Raw genomic sequence first — 24677 nt, forward strand, 5'->3', positions numbered from 1 at the left:
TGGTCAGCCATCTGTCAGGGATGCTCTGACTTGAATTCCTGCATTGAGCAGGGGGTTGGGCTCCATGGTCTTATAGGCCCTTTCCAACCCTACTATTCTATGATTCTATGTTTCACTAAGGACAAATAGACTTTAATGCCTGCTATGTTTACTAGCATGCAAAATGTATGTGTACACATGAGGGCAGCATTCTGTTAAACACGCCTGCTTCTCTAGGCAAGATGTAGTCCAAGCTTGGAAGTTTCCACTATGTTTCTCCCCCTTTTTCCAAGCTATTTCATTTTTCGCTGCTTTGAGTTAATAGACGAGGGCCTTTTGTAGACATTGTCTACGGAACCTGTAAAAGCCTGGCTCCATTTTTTTTAGTTGTGTTAATGTAATGCATAAACATCCTTGACATCAGAGCTAAATTTGAAAGTTTGGCGTTTGCTTTACTTTGGAGCACTTCAGCTGTGCTGTTTTGATGGGAAAATAGTCTCGCAGTGTTCTAGGAGTTGCTTACTTCGGTTTAGTAGAACTGTTACAAAACAACAAAATTAAATCCTGAAGAGTTGTAATGAATTGTTATTACAATGCAGCATTATGCAAATTATAAATGTGAATGAATGATAATTTCAAGAGTTAACTCCTCTTTCTTGTCTTAACTTTTATTTCATAATCGTAAAGACACCACACCATAGAGTACCTCCTGCAGCCCCATGTGTTTTAATTGGTGGGGAGGAGAGAGAGTAGGGGAGAAGATCTTTTGCGAGGGGAACAGGGGGTGTTGGGGTTCCTGTTTTAAATAACGAATACATAAATAATTTTTGTGAACCACCCAGAGAGCTTCAGCTATGGGGTGGTATAGAAATATTATAAATGAAATGGATGACATAGGCTTGAGCCCTCAGTCAGGCCTTGGTTGCCAGGTGGCACCATAATTGGCAGTCTAAATATTTTGGCTGGAGTTGGTAGTCCAACTTCATTTCTAGTAGCTAGTGAGGCTTGGCTTTCCCCCCCCTTGCCCCCTCCTTTTTTTGCTTCTTGCTCCACAGAGGCAAATTTTTTTTGCCCATTTCTCAGTTAATTGGTTTTACAGTGGAGGAGCAGTAGGTTGGGTGCGTGTAGCAAACCTTTCTAACTCATAACAGTGATCCTGTGTCTTAAGACAAGAGTCTGGTACCATCTTGAAAATGGCATTTCTTTCCTCCCTCTGTTGTCAGTGGCTTTTAAAACAACAACAACCAAAAAAACCCCTGTTACTTCTAATGGCAAAGTATGCAGGACATCTTCCCTACTGAAGTTAAATTTGCCAAAGTTAAATTTCTGGTCACCACCTGCACCCACGTTTTGAAACCATGACCATAGTACAGTAAAAAGAGGTAGGCTGCCATTTATACAGGTTCATTCATATTTTGTTGTTGTTCAGTCGTTCAGTCATGTCCGACTCTTCGTGACCCCATGGACCATAGCACGCCAGGCCTTCCTGTCCTGCGCTCTCTCCCGGAGTGTGCTCAAGTTCATATTCATTGCATCGGTGATGCTATCTAGCCATCTCATCCTCTGCCGTCCCCTTCTCCTTTTGCCTTCAGTCTTTCCCAGCATCAGGGTCTTTTCCAGAGAGTTTTCTCTTCGCATTAGGTGGCCAAAATATTTGAGCTTCAGCTTGAGTATCTGTCCTTCCAATGAGCACTCAGGGTTGATTTCCTTTAGGATGGACTGATTTGACCTCCTTGCAGTCCAGGGGACTCGTCAGTCTTCTCCAGCACCACAGTTCGAAAGCATCAATTCTTCGGCACTCAGCCTTCCTTATAGTCCAGCTCTCACAGCCATACATTACTACTGGGAAAACCATAGCTTTGGTTAGACAGACCTTTGTCGGCAAGGTGATGTCTCTGCTTCTTACTATGCTGTCTAGGTTGGCCATAGCTTTCCTCCCAAGGAGCAAGCGTCTTTTAATTTCATGGCTACAGTCACCGTCTGCGGTGATCTTGGAGCCCAAGAAAGTAAAATCTGTCACTGCTTCCATTTCTTCCCCTTCTATATGCCAGGAAGTGATGGGGCCAGATGACATGATCTTAGTTTTTTTAATGTTGAGTTTCAAACCAGCTTTTGCACTCTCCTCTTTCACCCTCAACAAGAGGCTCTTGAGATCCTCTTCACTTTCTGCCATTAGGGTGGTATCGTCTGCATATCAGAGGTTGTTGATAATTCTCCCAGCAATCTTAATTCCGACCTGTGATTCATTCAACCCGGCATTTCTCATGATGTACTCTGCATATAAGTTAAATAAGCAGGGTGACAATATGCAGCCTTGTCGTACTCCTTTCCCAATTTTGAACCACTTGGTTGTTCCATGTCTGGTTCTTACTGTTGCTTCTTGACCCTCGTACAGGTTTCTCAGGAGACAGGTAAGGTGGTCTGGTACTCCCATCACTTTAAGAATTTGCCACAGTTTGTTGTGATCCACACAATCAAAGGCTTTAGCGTAGTCAATGAAGCAGAAATAGACGTTTTTCTGGAATTCTCTTGCTTTCTCCATGATGCAGCGAATGTTGGCGATTTGATCTCTAGTTCTTCTGCCTCTTCGAAACCCAGCTTGTACTTCCGGTAGTTCTCGGTTCTCATACTGCTGAAGCCGAGCTTGTAGGATTTTGAGCATCACCTTGCTGGCATGTGAAATGAGCGCAATTGTGCGGTAGTTTGAACACTCTTTGGCGTTGCCCTTCTTTGGAATTGGAATGTAAACTGACCTTTTCCAGTCTTGCGGCCATTGTTGAGTGTTCCAAATTTGTTGGCATATTGAATGCAGCACTTTAACAGCATCATCTTTTAGGATTTTAAAGAGCTCAGCTGGAATACTGTCATCTCCACTAGCTTTGTTGTTAGTAATGCTTCCTAAGGCCCACTTGACTTCACTCTCGAGGATGTCCGGCTCAAGTTCAGTGGCCACACTATCATGGCTATCAGGGACATTCAGATCTTTCCTGTATAGTTCTTCTGTGTATTCTTTCCACCTCTTCTTCATCTCATCTGCTTCTGTTAGGTCCCTGCCTTCTTTGTCCTTTATCATGCCAGTCTTTGCACAAAACGTTCCCTTGAGATCTCCGATTTTCTTGAAGAGATCTCTAGTCTTTCCCATTCTGTTGTTTTCCTCGATTTCTTTGCATTGTTCATTTAAGAAGGCCTTCTTGTCTCTCCTTGCTATTCTCTGGAACTCTGCATTCAGTTGGCTATATCTTCCCCTTTCTCCCTTGCTTTTCGCTTCCCTTCTTTCGTGAGCTACTTGTAAAGCCTCATCAGACAGCCACTTGGCTTTCTTGCATTTCTTTTTCTTTGGGATGGATTTCATTGCTGCCTCCTGAACAATGTTACGGACCTCCGTCCATAGTTCCTTAGGCACTCTGTCTATCAGGTCTAATCCCTGAAATCTATTCCTCACCTCCACTGTGTATTCATAAGGGATATGATTAAGGTCATACCTGAATGGTTTAGTGGTTTTCCCTACGTTCTTCAATTTAAGCCGAAATTTTGCAACAAGAAGCTCATGATCTGAGCTACAGTCAGCTCCAGGTCTTGTTTTGACTGACTGTATAGAGCTTCTCCATCTTTGGCTGCAAAGGACATAATCAATCTGATTTCGATATTGACCATCTGGTGATGTCCATGTGTAGAGTCGCCTCTTGTGCTGTTGGAAAAGAGTGTTTGCTATGATCAGCGTGTTCTCTTGGCAAAACTCTATGAGCCTTTGTCCTGCTTCATTTTGTACACCAAGGCCATGCTTGCCTGTTATCCCAGTGATTTCTTGACTTCCTACTTTAGCATTCCAATCCCCTATGATGAAGAGGACATCTTTTTTGGGTGTTAGTTCTAGAAGGTGTTGTAGGTCTTCATAGAACCGATCAACCTCAGCTTCTTCGGCCTCAGTGGTTGGGGCATAGACTTGAATTACTGTGATGTTGAATGGTTTGTCTTGGATTCGTACTGAGATCATTCTATCGTTTTTGAGATTGTACCCCAGTACTGCTTTTCCCACCCTTTTGTTGACTATGAGTGCTACTGCATTTCTTCTAAGGGATTCTTGCCCACAATAGTAGATATGATGGTCACCTGAATTAAATTCGCCCATGCCTGTCCATTTTAGTTCGCTGATTCCCAAGATGTTGCTATTCAATCTTGCCATCTCATGTTTGACCACCTCCAACTTACCTTGATTCATTGATCTGACATTCCAGGTTCCTAAACAATATTGTTCTTTACAGCATCGGATTTTCTTTTCACCACCAGACACATCCACAGCTGAGTGTCCTTTCGGCTTTGGCCCAGCCGCTTCACTCTTTCTGACGCTACTTGGAAATACCCTCTGCTCTTCCCCAGTAGTATATTGGACACCTTCCGACCTGAGGGGCTCATCTTCCGGTGTCATCTCTTTTAGCCTTGTGTTACGTTCCATGAGGTTTTCTTGGCAAGAATACTGGAGTGGGTTGCCATTTCCTTCTCCAGTGGACCACATTTTGTCAGAACTCTCTGCCATGACCTGTCCGTCTTGGGTGGCCCTGCACAGCATAGCTTATGGCTTCACTGAGTTACACAAGCCCCTTCGCCACAACAAGGCAATGATCCATGAAGGGGCATTCATATTTAAGTCTGGGCTTTTAATAAGCAATGACATCCCAAACTAAAGCAAAGCCATTTTCATTAGATTTAATGTTGTTGTTGTTGTTGTTGTTAACCTTCTGTAACATCTTCAAGAGCCAGAGAGATCTTCAAGGTCTCTGTACTTGAAGTCTGGATTCTAAATGTCTACATATCTTGTCCAGTACTCTCTGGGCTGTTTCTGCAAGAGCATTGGATTTGGTAGCTTTATCATAACTACAATATCACTTGTGAATGAGAAGTGGTTTTCTGGTTATGTGTTTTTGGAGGTAGCTTAACACATGCAGCATATTTTGCCTGGTCCTCAGACAGGATGTGCCTCATCCCTGAGCTGGAGGAATCATCCAGAAAACTGTCTCCACAGCACTTGCGAGCATTAATACATTATATGTGGCTTAGCTATGGGAACATCATCGTATGTTCAGCACATAAGACTGAGGAGTTTTTGACATGTAGCTCACCCCCATGTGTTACAGTGGTCACTAGGGAGACTTTTGCAGGACAAATGGAACATCTTTCCTTTGAAATGGTCTGAAGGCTGTGATTCTAAGCACAGCAGGAAATAAGCTCCTCAGAAATCATACTTGCAAGTAAACATGGTTATAGCACTGAGGTATGAAAAGGTAATCTGCCCAAATTCTGCCGAAGGCTGTTACAGAGAAAAGATGGATGTATATATTCTGAGTCCAAAAATATTCCCATCACTGAGTGAACTTTAGATCCTTGCTGAATAGTCACAAACTAGTGTCTGATTCTTTAAGGGGACTTGGAAGTAGGTGTAGTTGGGGATGCACAATTTATTACATTCTAACAAACTGTCACTGCCTAGAAATTTGGCCTTTGAATCAGTAGCAGATTCTGTGGCTGGCTATACATTTTTGGAGACTTCTATGCTGTTCAACATCTGCGCTTGCCAATAGTTTTCACTGCATGTCTGGCTCTGGCAGGCCATCTGTTTGGATCCTAAGCCTAGAAGGAACTTTTGCACAGGAGGAGAACACAATGTAATTACTACCCATGGGGAGAGTAATGATTCCCAGCTCTCTTCTTTCCCCATCAGTCTGCCTGTCTCTGTTTACATTGAGTAAATACTCTCCTGTCATCTGCAGCTCAGTAACCTGAAGAGATGCAGAGGCTTGCCCATGAGAGACGAGCAGCTCTCCTGGTGAAGTCAGACATTTCTCCCCCTTTCCCCCCTGCACTTCCTTTGAAATGTATTCAGGTCACCCGGGTGTATTTTATCATGGCCTCTTTAGGAACTGTCTCTCTAAGGTTTCTCTTCCTTTCTTCCTCTCTTCAAAAGCTGCAGGGAGGATTGAGCTGCACATGCTGTCCCCTTCTTCCCTCTGTGTTCCTGTGCCCCAGCAGCTGATAAATGACACTACGTTTGTTCCACTGCAGAGTGAAATATGAAATCCCATAAAGCCGCCTTACTTATTAGATGATTCTCAGCAAGCTGCTTATTATGCACTGTGGCATAATGCAGATTACAAATGTGACCAAATGATAATTAGCAAAGCTGGAGCGGCAATTAGCGTTCTTCTGCTGAGTGCTGATTACCTTTCAAAGTAGAAAGCAGCTGAACAGTTTGCAAACCTGCAACTACCCTGACTCTATAAACACACTGAGAAGTGTCCCAACTCTGCCTCCAGGGATACGTTGTGGTGAACCAGTTTCCATCTTCCAGGATGAATCGACAGTCTATGGTTCCTTGCCAAATGTTTTGCTTTAATATGTGAGAGGGAGAGAACATCTGCTCAGGATTAGAAAACAGGGTTTTCTGGAGCAGCAGATTAGCAAGAAACAGGCAGAGGTATCCAGCATTTCCTCTGGCAATGTGACATTGACCCTCAGCTGATAGTGTTGTGACCCCTCTTGGGAGCCCCTCAGAGAATCAGTTTAGCAGGCAGAAATGCTGGGACGTATGAACCTGCCATGTTGGGACTGGAGACTATTGCCTAAGGGCTGCCATCAGAGCTGTTGCTAGAAATATGGCAAAAAGCGGTGTGATGCCTTAGATTGTTAAGAGGCTGCTCTAGTGCATTGTCTCAAGAAGCAGATTCTCTGTTAGCCTGGGTGTGGGATTATGCTGCCACCTTTTAAACCTTTTCTTGCATCCAGACCACTTTGAAGTCTTGACAAATGCATTATGAGTAGTTTTTTCAGCTGAATCTTTGGACACCCCATTTGCTTTCCATCTGTGTGCTAATCTTGAGCAGAAGGGGAAGCTAAGCAAATGAACATACCTCCACAAATGCACTCATGTGGGTCTGGGCCCCTGCTCAGCACAACATGAGACATCCCTCCTCTTGCATGTGCATGGAAGGTGGGTATATATTAAACCCTAGGATTTATATTAAGGATAGGCAGACTTCAAACTTGCAGGATCAACTTCTGTTTTTTTGCTAGAACCCTGAGGTCCACCAACCTAAGCCAGGTGCAAAATTGTGGCTCATACAGGTGGATATACACTACACTAAGAATTAAGGAACAGGGTGTCTGTGAACACGTGCTAACCCAGGAATTTTTGATCAGTACCAGAACCAAGCTGACAACTCTTCATACATTCATTCCTGGTTCTCCCTTCCCCCAGTGTTCTTTTTCTGCAGCTTATTGGGGGAAAGCATTTTAGATGTTGCTATTTAGACAATTAGAATTTGGAAACCTTTGCCTATCTACTCCAAATCATCCAGAGATCTACCAGTAGATCTCTGTCTACCTTCTGCCCATGCCCCACTTATATACAGCTTAGCCTTCCTCCTGACATGCTAGTTTTCTGTGCATAAGAATGTGTTTTTCATAAGAGAACATTTAGTCTGCAAATGTGGGTTTATATGAGGGAACTGGTGCAATCGAGACACCGACTTACTGACTTTTGAGAACTAGGCCATAGACTCTGCTACCTGCCTGGGCAGATACATCCAGCTCAGTTGCTGCAGATTAAACTGGCAGCCAGTATAAAATGTTGATCAGATTGGATTTGCTTTGTTCAGCTGTCCAGAGCAAGGATATACACAGAAGGAGAAGGAGCCAAATGCAGGCAAGCAGGCAAAAGACACTCAGGGTGTTTTGTTCTGCTGTGTTAACATGACTGGAAGTGAAAATCCATCTCCAGAGCTCAGCATTGCCCACGTTCTTGGGCACCGAACCTTGCCAAAGGGGAGGCAGCTGTTTCCCTCAGTTATTGCTTGTGTGATGGGGGACATTTAATGAGATTGTGTGCACTGAAGGGTAAACATAAGTGCTATTCCCTGTTCCTTCTCCAGCAGGGGCACTACGTAGTATAATGATAACTCCTACCATTTTCTTAGTCAAACTCAGGACACGTTTGTATCTGAGAATTGGAAGGGGTTTGATAAATTAGATAATAGTGTTGCAACCCTCCCCTCCTTAGGGATTGTTGCGGGAACAGTGTATAGATATGCTTCCATTGTGGTGGGCAAGCTGCACTGGGCACACAAGATTCAACTTGCTCTATTTCAGTGCATTTAATTGCTTCATAAAAAGACATGTCTCTCTGTGTGTGTGTGTGTGTGTGTGTGTGTGTGTAAAAGTAACACAGCAACGAAGAATGATCTGGCACTTGTTCAAAAACCAGAATTGGTTTCAATGGGATTGTGTGGTTGTTGGCAGTCATGTTCCATAAATAACTGGTCACAAATGCCCATGGGAAGGAGGGTTCAGGGTATCTCCTGGCAAAGGGCTTGGGGATTTCTGCTTTTGGTGCATCTGAGACCAAGAAGGGCAAGCGATAATCTGCAGCAAGCAGGCGGATTTCCCAGAGTGACAGCTTGAAGGCTTTATCCCCCTGGCTGGAATGTGTCTGTGCTTACCCAGAGACACCCAGGGCCATCACTTGGTTGCTGAGTGGCATGTGGTACAATTTTTGAATTAAGTGATGATTTGAGGGGCAGCAAAAGCCTAATTGGAAACCTTGTTCCCTGAGAAGACTGCATTCTGTGTGAGTAGACAGCATCCGTAGGTTGCAGATCCTCTTTCAGGGCATGGCTGGGGGATTTACTTACTAGGGTGATTGTTTAAATTGGAAGAGCAGATAATTCTGTTTTGAAAAGAGATGGGCAGAGTGGGTAAGGTCCTTGAAACTGCCTTTCCTTCACATGTGTGCCTGGGGATTGCTGGTGATTCTCTTGTTATGCGCTCCAGCAATGTGATCACTTTGTGGTAGGCTTCAGGGCATAACTTGCATCTGCTCCATCAGATTATGTTTCCGTAGAATAAACACTGGCCAATAATCAGGCTGATTAAGGCCTACTACTCTCTAAAGTTGTGAACCCGTGTACAGGTTGTACCACATCAGACTCTAGATGGGATCGTTCATATGACTGCTCCTCCCTAGAAAAATACCCCCAGATAGAAAACCTAGACATAAAGAGGAAGGCCTGTACTTTAATCCTCTAGCTGTCATGTTCGTTCTCTATATGTAGGAATTATTTTTTCATGGAGGAATACTCTTTCCATATGAGTTTTCACCTGCAGTCTGAAGTGGTACAACCCAGGCACAGGCCTACCACCTCTATGAGAACTAGGCCTTGGTCTCCTGTTCCCTTCAAACGTGCATCTCACCAGGGAGATAAGGGGCCTGAAAGGAGCTTTCCTTGGAATGAGGCTAAGACTTGTCCATGCCAGAATTCCAGCTGCATATGAACTTATCCAACAGATGGCTGCAGTGACATGACCATCCAGGCTTTGTTTGTTTGTAGAATATTGGAATCGTCATATCTAAGTTGGGGATGCCAACTGCGTTCTAGATTCTGTTTTCCAGAACTTGTTATACCTAGTTCTAAAGATAAGGAACAGTCAGGCCATCCTAGTTTGGCAATCTTGAAGGCAGAGGGGAAACTCAACTGGTCCTCATGCATCTGTATTCATTTGTTGTAACAGCTATATTTTCTCTTTTTCCAGATGGAGTCTCCAGTGTCCACCCCTGCAGTGCTACCGTTGCATCTTCTTGTCCCTGTTGTCAACAGTGATATTTCATCGCCATGTGAGCAGATAATGGTACGCACTCGCTCTGTAGGGGTGAACACCTGTGATGTGGCACTGGCTACTGAGCCAGAGTGTTTGGGCCCTTGTGAACCTGGCACCAGTGTCAATCTGGAGGGCATCGTATGGCAGGAGACAGAAGACGGTAGGTGTCCTTTGTTATGTTTGTTTTTAGACCAGTGCTGGTCAACTGATGGCTCTTACACAGTATCCCACCCCAGCCTAATTTTGTGTGGCCTTTTTGTGTATAATGAGAAAGCATGCCAGAGGATTCTGCCATATTGCACATAGCTCTTAATCTGGGCAGTGTTGCTCCTTTCACTTTGGGAGAGGTGCTGCCCAGCCCAAAAGCAGCCTCCATCCAGACTTCCGGGAGCATGATTTTGCTTGAAAACAAAGCATGTGCACTCAGTCTACACTTACCTTGCCTCAAAGTAAAACTGACCCTTTGTTGCCACCACCACCATGGTGCTGAATTACAGTTGCAAACCACCAATCCTTTGCTGCCACAGCTGCAGCCACAAATCTAGTGGCAGGGGCAGCAAAAAAAAGTCGGGGCTGCATGCTGCTCAGCCCTACTCAGGCTTCTGGGATGTGTTCCTGTCTTCTTCAGTCACCACACTTCAGTGTGAACCAGCACCTGGGTCCTGAGATATATAGCCGCTCCAGGTCTAAAAATGTGACCATCGCTGTTACTAGTTACACTGATTTGCTGTTTTGAACCCCAAAGTTCTGTGCACATAAAAACCTTTTCCCTTTACTTTTTGAGTAGGTGTTTTGCTCTCTATTAGGAGCTTTAAAACGTATCACCTGCTCTGAGGGAGAACTGTCTTACCTGTATAAATTTGTGCTTTGCTTAAAGTCTGCATTCTCCCCATTTCCCAGCCTTTCATTTTCTAAAGCCCTCTTTCCAGGTCATTGTTCTGATTAGTCTCTCTAAAGTTTTCCTGTGTTGGAGGCAGAGTAGATGTTTGCCAGATATCTTGGGAAAACATTGATTCAGCTTCAAAAAACCACAAATGGTCTTCATACCCCTGCAAGCCAGCTTGTGCTGTGCCACTACCATTGCTACCAAATTGTCTTCAGTCTTGAAGAGGTATTATTTGCCTAGGCAGCCAGCCAGCCTGTAACACCTGGGTGGTAGTCAATTATCTTGAGTGAGAGTGATGCAAGGACAGCATCTAGCTGAGATGCAAAATGCGAATCCTTGTCCTGTTACAGATCCATCTTGATGCAATACTAGACAGAGTGAATTTGACAGATTCTCAGAGGTTATAATTTCAGAAGACACAGTCAGGCTGACAAATGCTCTTTCCCAAATTGCTGGGCCTCCACACTGGTATCTTTAGTGCCTAAAGACCAAAACAAATTATCTGATCAGTGAGCACCGTTGGATCACCTGTCCTTGGTTTTGTTTGTAGGCTTTTCTCGATTGATGATCCCTGCCTGATTGTGTTTGTTTTTCTTAATGTTTGTGTTTTACATGGTTCTAATAGACATGTAAACCTGCAGAATCATATGAAACAAATACAATAAACCTATATATTTTCACTTCTACCATTTAGTAGCTTAGCTAGACTTCAGACTAGAGTTTAGGTCTGTGTCTTCCTGGTTGGTTAGCAGTAGTTTCCAAAGAATGGGTCCTGCCCTGCTAACCAAGAGAGAGGGCCCAACCCTCTAGCAAATTGATCTGCTGCTAGATCTGATTCTTACATCCTCCCAGAAAGCCCAAGCTTCTGCATCCTCCCCTTACTCTTGAAATAGGACATTTTCTCTGCTGATAAGGGGAGAAATGGTTTCTTAAAAACCGTTCCATATTTACCAAGCACACGTTACCAAATATTGTTGTGCAGGGGGTATGCCTTTGAGACCCAGCTTTCCTGAAGGGTCAGAATGATGTGCAACATACTTATCATTTCACTGTGCTCTGTAGCATTATGAGTTACGACAACCACAGTAATAGTAGTTTGCATCTCTCATGATATGCTAATGTCCAGTTCTCCTTCTGTACACATTGCAAAGAAAGCTACTTCAGGAGGCAGATGGGATGCGACACTTGTCCTACGCTCCTGGCTGCCATCCCTCTTGCTGTCTGGCTTTAATGGTTTTTGTAGCCTGTCCTTCCATGTTAGTCTTTTTTAAAGCAGCTATAATTTTAGATCTTACCTAGGAGGTATTCTGTGATTCCTGCAACTTAACTATTTTTAGCCTGCACTCGTTCAGTGAATGTGTGCAGAGTTCTTGCCTGCCAGGCTACTCTGGCTGCTGCATGGTCCCTGCTGTCAGAAGTAATAACTCTCTCACATCAGAGGCTTTGCATCCTTTCGATCAGTTCTGAACTGTTGCATTACTGACTGTATGTAGGTTCTGGTTGGTATACTTGGCAAGAGGTTGGCTTCATTGCTGCTGTGCCCCCCTGCTGCTTTAGTCCAAATTAACAATGTTATTTGGATTTCAGGCTATTGTTTACAGTTTTGCTGGTTGAGGATATTTCCCTTACGGTGTGAAATGATGAACCAGAAAAATCTACGGGATGAATGACGCGGATTTATTTCTCTCATCCCAGTTGTTGCTAAAATGAAGTGGGAGATATTCATTATTTTGTAAATGAATCAGCTGCAGGTCTACTCCCTCTGAATTTTTACATGGCAGTATGCTCCTCTTGTGAGTCCCAAATCTCTCTTTAGCTTGCACAATGCTGTTCCTGTCCTGGTGCCCCTGACTGATGTTGCCACCTATTGTGGAAGTCAGTAGAAGTCAAAATAAAAGCTCAGGATAGCATCAAGGCAAGGAGTGGCGACAGTACTATTTCACGAGGACAGATAAAATTTCCCCATAGGATTGAAGCAAGATTAATCAGCATGGGCAGGTGGCAAAGAGGAAGACATCCAATCTGCCAGTCTCAGTAGCAGCTAACTAAAAGGTTAGTTTATGAAAATGCAGTTTAAAAGCCTCCCCTGACTAGCTTCACCTAGCTGACTGTGGCTAGTAAGAATCTCTTCCAGGTGGCCAGGCAGGGAAGCTGAAAAGGAACTGGTACTCTCTCTCCTTTCAGGCCTTTGATGTGCCACCCATGATTAATGGTAGCATTTTTGTGTGGAACTGTGTGTATGCTTGGACTACCCCCCCTGCGGCTTCATTCAGATGGTTTATCAGACTGAGAACAAGCCCACACACAAGGGCCTGGTTCGCAAGTTGTGCTTAAACCAGTTTCCCATTTCATACGTTATGGGAAACCGTAGTTAAGCAAACAATAATATCCACCTCAGAGCTTGGCATGTGGGAGAAGGTGAAGGGCAAGGAGGAAGCACGTGTGTACAAGGCTCAATTCAAGTCTGATAAATTGAGACTGTTATGTCTGAACTGGATCTCTGGCTATGAACCTGTTAGCTTGCTCTCTGCTTGTTAGCTCTTTGCTCATTCCCTTCAGCCTGAATTGAAATAGCCCATTCTGCTGTAGGAAAGAAGATCGCAGATTCACAGAAGGGCAGAGAAGAGGAAATGTTTTCTATCAGGACACATAAGGGACTGGGTCATGACCCTTGGTATCTATATTTGTCCACTGTCCTCTTCTGAGGCTGTCAACCTATGTGAAAGCTGTAGCACTTGTCCTCCTGGTTATATGCTCCACTGGGCAACTATTTCATGGCCATCTGCTCTTTTTGCTTAGCCTGGCAGCCACCTTCTAGCTGTAGCTTTTTCTCTCTGCCTGCCTTTCACAGGAATATGTTGTGTTAAATACTTTTGAGGACATTTTAAGGCATTTAAAGACAGCTGTTGTAGCAGTTTCCCTAATTCTGTTAGGCGTGATTCTGATCTGCCGGGATCATTAATGGATCTAATTATACTGGAACGCAGCACTCCACTTGCTGCCTTATGAGCTGCCAGGTTCCCATTTCCTCTTGCGGTGATTAATACCACCTGGAGTGAAGCCTGGTAACTGAAGTCTCCCCAGACCTGCTTATAGTTGGGGGCAACTAATTTCAGCCAGCTTCTAAAACTGACAATTCAAGCACCATCTCGCTGCTCACCTGGGAAGTATCCCTGCCAATAGCAATAGTGCTTGCAGCTAAAAAAGCCATTGTCTGACATGGAGATCTTCATAGCAACAAGGATCACTGCATGGCAACAGCAGCTGCTGCACAAAGGAAACGTCAGAGGCGTTTTCCTCCACATCTCTCTCCTTTCCTTTTATCTTGGGGATGAGAAGCACTCTGGGTTGCGGATTTTCCTTTTTTGTTTTGAGAGGTATACATTTTCTCTGAAAGAGGACAGGCAGTCCTGTCAAGTCTCTGGGTAGAAATAAAAGGGAGAAGGTGATGCCATTGTTGTGGTTAGCTGTATACAAACCCTTTGAATTTTGCAAAATTAAATTCCACTACAAGAACTCAAACTTAATGGCTGAGCTGTAGTGTGCAAATTGGAAAATATATACCATTTTGAAAACTCGCAGACTCGTAGCTCCAGCAGTTTTAATAGCTTTTTATGAAATACAGTCCTCTCCCTTCCATAGAGTCTAGTGGTTATAAGCAGTGGGAAATAGGAAGGATCTTGTGAAAGGGGATATTTGGGAAGAAGAAATGTTTTCCATACTGCTATCCCTTCCTAGCAATGGAGACATGGGGCTAATTTTAAAGCAAAGAAGGGGGATGTGCACTCCAGCACTGGAATCAAGTATATGTTTATAATTGTCTGTAGCTATAACTAGTTGCCTTACCAAATAAGTTAAGCCTGTAGGCTTACAATCTAGTAGATGTGAGACACAAGGAGAGGGGGTGAGGATAAGGCAAGTGTATAAACTTGAGAGTCTATACTAAATAAGACTTGAAAGAACTAAATAAGAACATGTGAGTAGTATGTGGGAGAGGGTTCTTCCTTTACGTAAAAAAGAAAGTTGAACCTCTAAAGTGTTGACAAAATGGCACTGACAAGTGTATGTGTGGTGGGGGAGAGTGTGCATCACTCTTAGTGATGTCTTGGGCATTCAGAGCAGTCACGTTCACACAGTAGTCACAAATAGAAGGGGTTGGGGGGAAAGTTGCTTTTCTCAGTAACAAAAGCTAGCTATCTGAGTTCTAGGGAAATGCATTATCCTCACAACAGAAGCGCTTCCTTGGGGAAGCCTGTCTGGATACACACATACCACAACAGCTGAGTTTCAGCTGCGTATCTATTGTGTAGAAAAAAGAATAGTGTCAAAAGACCCTTGGTTTGAAAATAATCTCTGGGTCTTAATAGTTACCTTCTCTCTGCTACTGAACTGGCCAGCAGTAAAAGGGCTGCAGTTTATAGAGTCTCTAACCAGCCTGCACCAGCTGAGCTCTAACCAGCTCAGTAAATCCGGGCTAAGCAGGTGGGTTACTGAGAGATTTTTGGATGAGCTGCTGCACCCCTTTGGCCCTATAAAAATGGGGATTATAAATCATGATTTGCTGTAGAAAGTGCTAGGTAAGAGCTTAAGAATAGCATAAGAAGCAGAGTTGCTGCCAGGACATGGTGGGTTTGCAATGCTGTGATAAAGTCTCTCCTTCTCCTGTGTTATGGTAATTCTGAGTGCCTTAGTCATAGTTGGCTCTGGATTGCTAGTGCTAGCTAGGCATGGTTCCCCACCCCAATCATCTCCCCCCTCCCTAACAAGGGTGGTTCTTCAGAGGCAATTGGGTTTAAAGGCTGCTTTGCAAATCGCCTTGCATTTCACAAAATAATTCTGTATTTATTTGCTGGGAGGGTTTTTTTTTTTTTTTTGCGTGATTGATTGAGGTAGGTTAAATCTAGGACACAGCGTGTCAGGCAGGAGTTACAATTAGTCTTGTGCTTTGTTTGGTTGCCAGAGCAGCAGGCTAAGGGAGGGGGCAGTTCAACCACCGCTGAGGTCTCTGCTTTACAGAGCTCTTCATCTTTCTCCTGTGATCATGGCAGCGGGCAAGCTGCCAGAACGTCCTTCCTAATCTGACCTGCCAGCTCGGAGATGGAAGCAGCTGCTGGCGTCTTGCCACACAATTAACTTGTAAGGCTCTGCAGGAAAGCAGTGTGTGAAGCCTGAGCGTAAAGCCTTACAAAGCAGCCTTGCATGGAAGAGCTGGTGCCTGCTGGATGATGGTGACACCTGCAGGAGGAGAGATCCCAGCACATCAGGAAGGATGATGCTGAGAGCTTTCTGAGCAGGCAGGGAGCCTCTGCTTTTCATTAAGGAGGAAGCGGGGAGGAATCTGTTCACTCCCATCTAAATTGTTTCCAGGTCTGAAATGAGAGGTCTGTATTTCTCTACTGTACTAGGATATGAACTTCAACTCCTGTCTCCACCCCTAAGTGGCCAGGGGGCCTGTGCTGTATAAAATCAGTGTTTTCAGATCTCTTGCATCCTGCCTATAGCAGGGGACGTATTCATATTTTCTCTCTCATAATGCTTGCCAAGTCTACTCTGGTGTGACAGAGCTTTAGGCTGATTCCTACAATTGTCTTGTATCTAGATGATGCCTCTAAATCTCTCTTCTACAATGGAGAGGAATTTTGGGCACCAGCCCTGCCTGAAGTGGGGCCAGGGAGAACTTATCATTTTTCACTGTGGGGAAATCTTAGATGGTTCAGTCTAAAGGCTAATTCACACTTGGCGTGGCTCCCCAACACACTTGATAGCATTTAGCAGTTCACATGGCAAGTGTGCTTTCTGTATAAAGTATAAATCATGCTCCTTTGGACCCACTGCTCTCTTTCATTAGGGTGCATTTCTTTAATTCCCATTGCCCTTCCAGTCCAACGCTGCAAAATAACTCTAGCAGCTTGTAGGGTTTTTTCAGGTTGTGAACAGAAATGGAACTATGGAAGCCATCCTGATTGCTGACATGCTTTTAAGCTCCAGGAATCGGGACTCTGTGGCCCTTCAGATGTTGCTGGACACCGTCTTCCATCATCCCAGATAATTGATCATGCTGGTGGGGCTAATGGAAGTTGGAGTTCAACAACATCTGGAGGGCCACAGAGTCCATACCCCTGTTTTAAGCCGTAGCTGCACAGTAGAGGAAACTTCAGTGTGTATGAGTATGGTTCCATAATATTTTTTTTCTAGGACACAAACACAACTCTGATGCCAAACAGACAAGACACTATGGGGTGGGTTAAAAGAAGCACAATTTCTAAACATTTTGAAGGCATACAAAATATACCACATTCCCCAGTGTGTGTTTAGATAAAGAAAAAATTAAGTATTTACTTAACTGTATTTTGAGTTTAGTTTGACTTGTTTAAATTAAGTTTTGTGTTACTCCCGAAGTGTTGCTCTGCTGTTTATGGGCTTCCTAGCTATTCCTATTTTCATCTTGGCTACTAGGCTGGGACTTTCTAGCATTGATTTGATATCTCTTTTTTTTCATGTACTTTAAAAAAAATGCTGTAGGCAGTCTCTTTCCTGGGACCAAGAGGCATGATGTTGTAGTCCAGGTTAGGATTTGGCTCAAGAGAAATGCCAGCTACAGTTCCTGTACTTTGGGTCTATAGTTGCTGGGAAATATGGGTCATGATAGATGCATGTTCTCCAGGCACTGCTGTTTTGGGCTGCTTGAATATTCTTCCCATTTTAAGCAGCTCTCTCCCTGCCCCCCAGATATATAGCTGCACTTAGCTGCATTTCTTCCTGAGATTGTTATGTGCTGAGTTTCATCTTGCTCAGATAAGAGCACCCTGTTTAGTGGGCCTGGACTGAAAAATGTGAATTACTGATGCAGTAGTCAGAGTAGGCCATCATGGGGAGGAAATACCCACTTGAGTTCACTCTGCTAATGGCATGAAATTGTTTGGCTTAATTGTTTTCTGATGTAGAAGTGTGCAAGCCAGGCTCTTCATAATCTACAGCAAGGAAGTTCACATTTAAATTATGTGTATCTGTAAACTTATGCAAATGTATTTATTTCATATAAAATAGCTCAATTTGCATATTTTATTCCAAACCTAATATTTGAGCTTCAGTAGCACATTGGATTTTCTGGCAAGGAGCACAAGGAGGAAGCAGTGACAGGGTATGGGAGTGGAGCCATCAGCTAGGGACAAATAGCCTTGTGCAGAGAAGCTTCCATTTCTGCACAGTGGTGCTGTATACAAATAGTGGCTGCGCTCTTTCAGATATCTTGACAACCACGAGGGTTAGAAACGTTTGTGCACAACTCTTTTTATGTATGAAAATGGAAGATCTTGGACATATGTATACTTTGTGTGCAGAACTTAAAAAACATGTGACTCTGCTTGGCATCTGCTGGCTACAGGAGACCCTTTTTAGATGCTTATTTAACCTTTCGCCGTGCAAACCAACCTGGCGCTGATTCTTAAGTGGTACCTTACAGAAACCTGGCAATAGAGAACATACATGGGTACCAAGTATGTACTTGCTGTGTCCATATCCCCACCGGAAGAAGCTGCTATGACAGCAAGTTAGACTATTCATCCATCTAGCCCAGTATTGTCTACTCCAAGAGTGCAGAACCTTTTTCAGCCCAAGGACTGAATACCATTCCAAACTATTAGTGGTTGGGGGGAAGGGAGCGTGGCCTTCTGAGAACCCCTGGAGGGCTGGATTTGGCCCCTGGGCCTTAGGCTCTGCAGCCCTGGTCTACTCTGACTAGCAGTAGTTCTCCTGGGTCTCAGGGAGAAGCCTTTCCTATTATCTGCTACCTGATTCTCTTTTAATTGGAGGGACCAGGTGCTGACATTGGGTCTTCATCCATACATTATATTGAGCTGTGGTCCCTTGAATGAAAAATCAGGGCTTTCCCTGCACTGGCCAATATTCTAAAATTCATACCCCCACAGTCAGAGGTGTCTAGCCTCACCATGGACCCATTACAGGTCACCAGTTCCATTGTAGCATCTTCATATGTTTTGCAACTTCAAACACACAGAGCTCACAACAGTGCACAAACAGTATGCAGTGCACACAGATACAGCTGTAGGGATCCAAAAGGCACATCCAGATTTTTCTGTGGTAAAGCCCAGGGATTGTAGGCCATTAAAAAGCACTTGCCTTGCCTCTATTTGAGAGATGGAGAAACTTTTTATTCAAATTAGAACATGAGTAAAAGGGACCCTGAATTTACTTCCCCGCAGTTGGTGATCTCAAATATTTGTGACTCCTGAGCAGCCTGAAAGCCAGATCTGTAGCCAGGAGTATTGTGAATGAGTTCTAAAACTTTTGAAACTGGGAAGATGAGCACAGCTGGTCTAGGAGTGCTTACAAGGTACAAGTGTTTCCCACTCCTGTTTTATATTGGCTTTTGATACAAGATTAAAGATATTAGTTCCTCTGTGAGGTCTAACCCAGAGCCTTTACTTCCACATCCTGCTCCTAAGGAAGGCAAAGGCCAAATGAGTGCAGGGTGGGGCAGGTTTCAGGTTTCACCCCCCTCCCCCCAGTGGTTCATGCTTGGATGGGTTTTGAGCCTTCTGTAAATGCCTCAGCCTTCCTCTGGGGGAGGTCCAGCTTCAGATTGGTGGATCTGTTGTACAAATAAATATTTAAAAGCTAGCTCTGTTGTTGGACTGTCCAATAATAGAGCTACCTTTTGGCACGAGCTTTAGGCCAGCTTGGCTGTTTGACAGAGGAAAGATATATGTATATACATGAGTTGGGAAAAGGGAGGGTGCCTCTCATATTAGAACTGGACAAGTGCCCAGCGGCAGGTGCTAGTTACAGCTGTGAATCCCACTCCCCAAGAGCCACCTGTGTTTCCTAATAATATTGCTTGTGTACAGAACTAAAAATAAGGACAGTGCATTAAAAAACTATAGTACTGCCTATAGGTATCCAAGGGTGCTGCCATGTTTTTGCCATGTTAGCTGCCATGCTAGCATGTGGCAACAATATTGTGAGAATCCTGACCTTGATGACTGTTCTGAAACTGTGCAATTGGTAGAGTGGGGATCTTGAACTGTCTTGATGGCCAAAGAACTGTGGATATGAAGCCCCAAGCAAAAACTGAGTTCTTCTGCAGGCTTGAGTAGTTCTGCTGAAGGGCTTCTGCTCACCAGCCACACTTCTTCTGACCTCTTAAGGCAGGAAATCTGTGCATTATGACTTGAGAGAACTGCAGGATGAGGATTGGGCAATATTTGCTGCCCCAAAGGGCTGGGTGTTCACAATCCTCTCCTTTGCTCCCACAGGTATGCTGGTGGTGAATGTCACCTGGAGGAATAAGACTTACGTGGGGACACTACTGGACTGCACACAGCATGATTGGGCACCACCCAGGTAAAGCATAAGGCAAAGAGGCTTTCCTGCAGTGTGCTTGGTGACTTTACCCTCTCATTCATTAGCTGCCTGCCATGTGGGGTTTTGCTGGAGTAGTCTTCCCCAACCTGATACTTACCAGATGCTTTGGTCTACTACTCCTAGCATTCCTGACCATTGGTCATGCAGACTGGGGTGATGGGAGCTGAAGTTCAAAACATCTGGCAGGCACCAAGTTGGGGGAGACTGTGCTAGAGGACAGATACTTTGATTCTGAGCAGCACTGAGAGTCTATTGTTTATACATTCTTTTCCACTTACACGATACACGTCCTACTTCAGCTCTCTTCCATCAGTCTGGGATAAATAAAGCAGCTGATTTCCTTTGTCCTAGGTGGGAAAGGTGGATCTTCTTTAAATCGGGAGTTATCTGTGGCCAGTGCTGCTTCCGAATCTGACTTTCTGGGAGCCTTAATTCTTGAGATGAAGTGCACACTCTGTAGACAACTGCCAAGCCTCTGCTGAGGCTGTTGATGCAGCCTCTCTCCGGGGAAACTGAATTCAGTTAGTGTGCCTTGGCTTCACTGAGAGTTTAACTGTTGCACAATTCTTTGTCGATCTGCTTCCTAGGGACAGGGTGGGGGTGCCTAATTGATTGGGTGGGTGGGTTGGTTTATTTATTTATTACATTTATAGCCCGCCATTTTTCCTCTTTAAGAAACCCAAGGCAGCGTACATATTCCTCTTCCTCTCCATTTTATCCTCACAACAACAACCATGGGAGGTAGGTTGGGCTGAGAGTCTGTGACTGGCCTAAAGTCACCCAGTGAGCTTCCATGGCCGAGTGGGGACTAGAACCCAGATCTCCTGGCTCCCAGTCCAACACTCTAGCCACTACATTCTCACTGGGTTGAGTGTGCAACCTTTTTTTAGCAGTGGGGACTTTGTTTATCCCTGAATTCTAGAAATAGATATAAAAAAGCTGGATGTCTCTAGATTTTAAGGCGGTCCCATGGGTTGCTAAAAAGGATGCTAAGGACCATGCAGTCTTCCAACTCCTGCTTTAGAAAATTGTGCAGCCTCTGCTTGTCCTGCTTACTTACTCCAGGTGAGCACAAGCAGGATATATACAGTAGCCTTGCAGGTTAGTGCAGGAGACCTGGGCAAGAGGCTCTAGCATTCACTCAACCATGCCATGGTAGCTTTGGAGGAACGTCCAGGAGAGAGTCAACTGCAAAGAAAGGGGGATGGCTGGAGGGTTGACTGCCTATTCCTCCTCTGTTATCTTCTAGGTTCTGTGATTCTCCCACCAGTGACCTGGAGATGCGAAATGGCCGAGGGAGGGGCAAGCGCATGCGGCCCAACAGCAACCCCCCCATGAATGAAAGCACAGCAGCCTCGGATAGCAAAGGGACCAGCAACAGCAGCAAGACCCGGGCAGGGGCCAACAGCAAAGGGCGGCGAGGCAGCCAGAACTCCTCAGAGCACCGCCTCCCGCCCAGTGGCACGTCAGAAGATGTCAAGGCCAGCCCTTCATCAGTGACCAAGCGGAAGAGTAAGCCCCTCTCTGACATGGAGGTGAATTCTAGTTCTGAGGACTCAAAGGGAAGCAAGCGTGTCCGCACAAACTCCATGGGCTCAGCTGCCACACCGCTGGTGGTGGCGGCAGCAGCTGCAGCGGTAGCCACAACAACAATCAAGGTGGAGCCCACCATTCTGGATAGGAACTGTCCCTCCCCCATACTCATTGATTGTCCCCACCCCAACTGTAGCAAAAAGTACAAGCACATCAACGGGCTCAAATATCACCAGGCCCACGCACACACCGATGATGACAGCAAGCCCGAGGCTGATGGGGATAGTGAGTATGGAGAGGAGTCATCTCTTCCAGCTGACCTGGGCAGCTGCAATGGAGCCTCTGCTAGCCAGAAGGGCTCTCTGTCCCCAGCTCGATCAGCCACTCCCAAAGTGCGACTGACAGAACCACACAGTCCCTCACCATCAAGCAAGTTCAACCCTAAGGCTACTTGCAAGAAGAAGCTGGGTGGCGAAGGAGACCCCGACTCTGGTGCTCTGTCTAATGATGGCTCCGAAGATTGCCCTTTGGTAGCCGATGAGATGAGCAATGATGGCTTTGAGTCAATGGAGAAGAGGAGCAGCGACAAGGAGAAAGCTAAAAAGCCTGTTAGCATCAAGCCTGAGAAGGTCTCTTCAAAGAGCATCAAGGCCGCTCGACCCATTGCCCCGGCCATCCCGCCTCAAATCTACACCTTCCAGACAGCCACATTCACAGCCACTAGTCCTGGCTCCTCCACAGGCCTCACCACCACAGTGGTTCAGGCCATGCCCAACAGCCCCCAGCTGAAGCCCATCCAACCCAAGCCAACTGTAATGGGAGAGCCTTTCACAGTCAGCCCAACACTAACTCCTGTCAAGGACAAGAAGAAGAAGGACAAGAAGAAGAAAGAGTCCAAGGAGATAGAGAGCCCCTTGACTCCTGGGAAAGTGTGTCGGGCTGAGGAAGGCAAGAGCCCCTTCCGGGGAGAGCCCAGTGAGCTTGGGGCTAAAGGGGAGAACCTTCTGAATGGCTCCTCTGACCCCCACCAGAGCCGCCTTGCCAGCATCAAGGCTGAGGCAGATAAGATATACAGTTTCACTGATAATGCCCCAAGCCCATCCATTGGGGGTGCCAGCCGACTAGATAGTGCGGCACCCACACAAACCATGACTCCACTTCATGTTGTCACCCAAAATGGTGCTGAAGCTAGCTCTGTGAAAACGAATAGCCCGGCCTATTCTGACATCTCGGATGCAGGGGAGGATGGCGAAGGTAAGCTGGACAGCATGAAGGTGAAGGACCCTGAGCAGCTTGCCAAGGAAGGGGCCAAAAAAGCCCTCTTTCCCTCTCAGCCTCAAAACAAGGAATCTCCTTACTATCAAGGTTTTGAGACTTACTACTCACCAGGCTATGCACAGTCAAGTCCCGGCCCCATTAATCCCAGCAGCCAAACCACCATAGATGGTCAGGCCCTGAAGCTGAAGAAAGATGAGGAGCCACCAAGCCCAGAGGTGAAGGTGAAGAATGAAGCTTGCGAGGAGAAAAAGGCTGAGTTGGGCCCCTCAAGCCAGCAGCCGTCTGTCATCCAACAGAGGTCCAATATGTACATGCAATCCCTCTACTATAACCAGTATGCCTATGTGCCTCCTTATGGCTATAGTGAGCAAGGCTATCATGCCCACCTGCTCAGCACTAATCCCACCTACCGGCAGCAGTATGAAGACCAGCAAAAGCAGCGCCAGAGCCTGGAGCAGCAGCAGCGTGGCATGGACAAGAAAGTGGAGCTGGGGCTGAAGGAGAGAGAGTTGGTGCTCAAGGAGGAGTGGAAGCAGAAACCATCTCTCCCTCCTACTCTTACCAAAGCACCCAGCCTGACTGACCTGGTCAAATCTGGACTGAGCAAGGCCAAGGATCAGGGGGCTGATGTGGCCAAGTCAGTTATTATCCCCAAGTTGGAAGATTCCTCAAAGCTCCAAAGCCAGTCCGTGGAAGGTCTCAAGGGAAAGTTAGGTGAAAGCCATCTTGGCAAGGAGACAGCAGAGTCAAAGGCGGGTTTGGACTGTGGCCGGCAGGCTGAGGTGGACCCGGTACTCTGGTACAGACAGGTAAATGGGGGGGGGGGTGCTTGAGTGGTTGAGATGGGGAGGGCACAGCCAAGGCAGTATTTGCTGACTTTCTGGGCCCTAGAAAACGGCTGTCTGGCTGTGGTGAAAACTAGATTATCTGGGAAGGGGTAGGAAGGGAGAAGGGTATTAATTATTGGTGTTTACTCAATCTCCTAGCTTTCTGATTCCTGCAATTTTTTCATAGGTGAATGTATGCTACATTTGCATTTGGATGGCTAGATCAAGGCCACATGCGAACTAGCCTACCACTGGATAAATTCACACTTGATGGTGTTTGATTCCTGTTTTTTCTTCATCAGTAGAAGAGCTGACCTTGAGTTTTAGACAGCCAGGCAAACCTCTTCCAGCCAGTGAGTTAATATATGGTATTCTAGTCCATTGAGAGTGGTTGGCCTTTCTGGTTTCAGACATGTTTTGAGAGGTGCAACCTGGCTGTTCTCTAGGCCTGGGCCAGTGCAGTAATAATAAAGAGTACAGGGCTTCAGAGTGGTTCCAGGAGAGCAGCATACAGTTTGCCCTTTGAATGAGTCAGATGTCATTAGTGTTCAGTTGGTATTGCGTGAGCTGTTGGAGTCAAATTTGTCCCACTTTTGCTAATGAGCATTGTAATGGCACAAGCTGAATAGGATGGCATTGGCAGACTTGGAAAGTAGAATCAGTTCTCTCTGAATATTAACCAATGGACATATTACTGCTGGGTCTGCCTAGATTCTGTTGAGGCCCAGGTACCATATTCCATTAAGTTAAGGAGGTTTTGCACAGATATCTGGCTCAGTGACCCACATGTTAGGCTCAATAAGGGATGGTCAGGAATCTTGGAAAGCAGTGATCAAGTTACAATACTCAAGCACGTGGCTTGGCTGGGGTCAGTTGCAGCTGCTTCTGTCTTAGTCAACTTTGCAAGCTGCTCATACTGTATCATATAACAGACAGTACAGAGGAAGATTTTATGAGGAAGGGAAAGAGCTAAACCAGCCCAAACAAGACTGTGTATGTCTCTCTGTTCTTTTGCTTCTGTCTTGTCTTCTTGTGTCTATGACTTTGTGGGGCATCTATCTCTTGCTTATACCCTGGTCAGGGCCTGAGCACTTGTGTGACAAAAGAAAATGAATTAGGGACCCTGTTGCCGGCATTGGATGAGT

The 24677-nt window shown here is 45.4% G+C and overlaps 1 protein-coding gene across 9 annotated transcripts in view; it reads left to right on the forward strand.

Moving 5' to 3' along the window:
• Positions 1–24677, forward strand: part of ZNF609 (zinc finger protein 609) — a 131585-nt gene that overhangs the window by 101270 nt on the left and 5638 nt on the right. For all 9 annotated transcript variants that reach the window (XM_084816994.1, XM_084816996.1, XM_084816991.1 and 6 more), the window contains 3 exons: positions 9559–9784; positions 19786–19873; positions 21144–23514. In XM_084816994.1, coding sequence (XP_084673120.1) covers positions 9559–9784; positions 19786–19873; positions 21144–23514 — 2685 coding nt within the window. The remainder of the gene's footprint in view (positions 1–9558; positions 9785–19785; positions 19874–21143; positions 23515–24677) is intronic.

The sequence above is a fragment of the Heloderma suspectum genome, chromosome 11, assembly GCF_057233095.1.
Source record: "Heloderma suspectum isolate Gila_16-S chromosome 11, 16-S_ref, whole genome shotgun sequence".
Classification (NCBI taxonomy): domain Eukaryota; kingdom Metazoa; phylum Chordata; class Lepidosauria; order Squamata; family Helodermatidae; genus Heloderma; species Heloderma suspectum.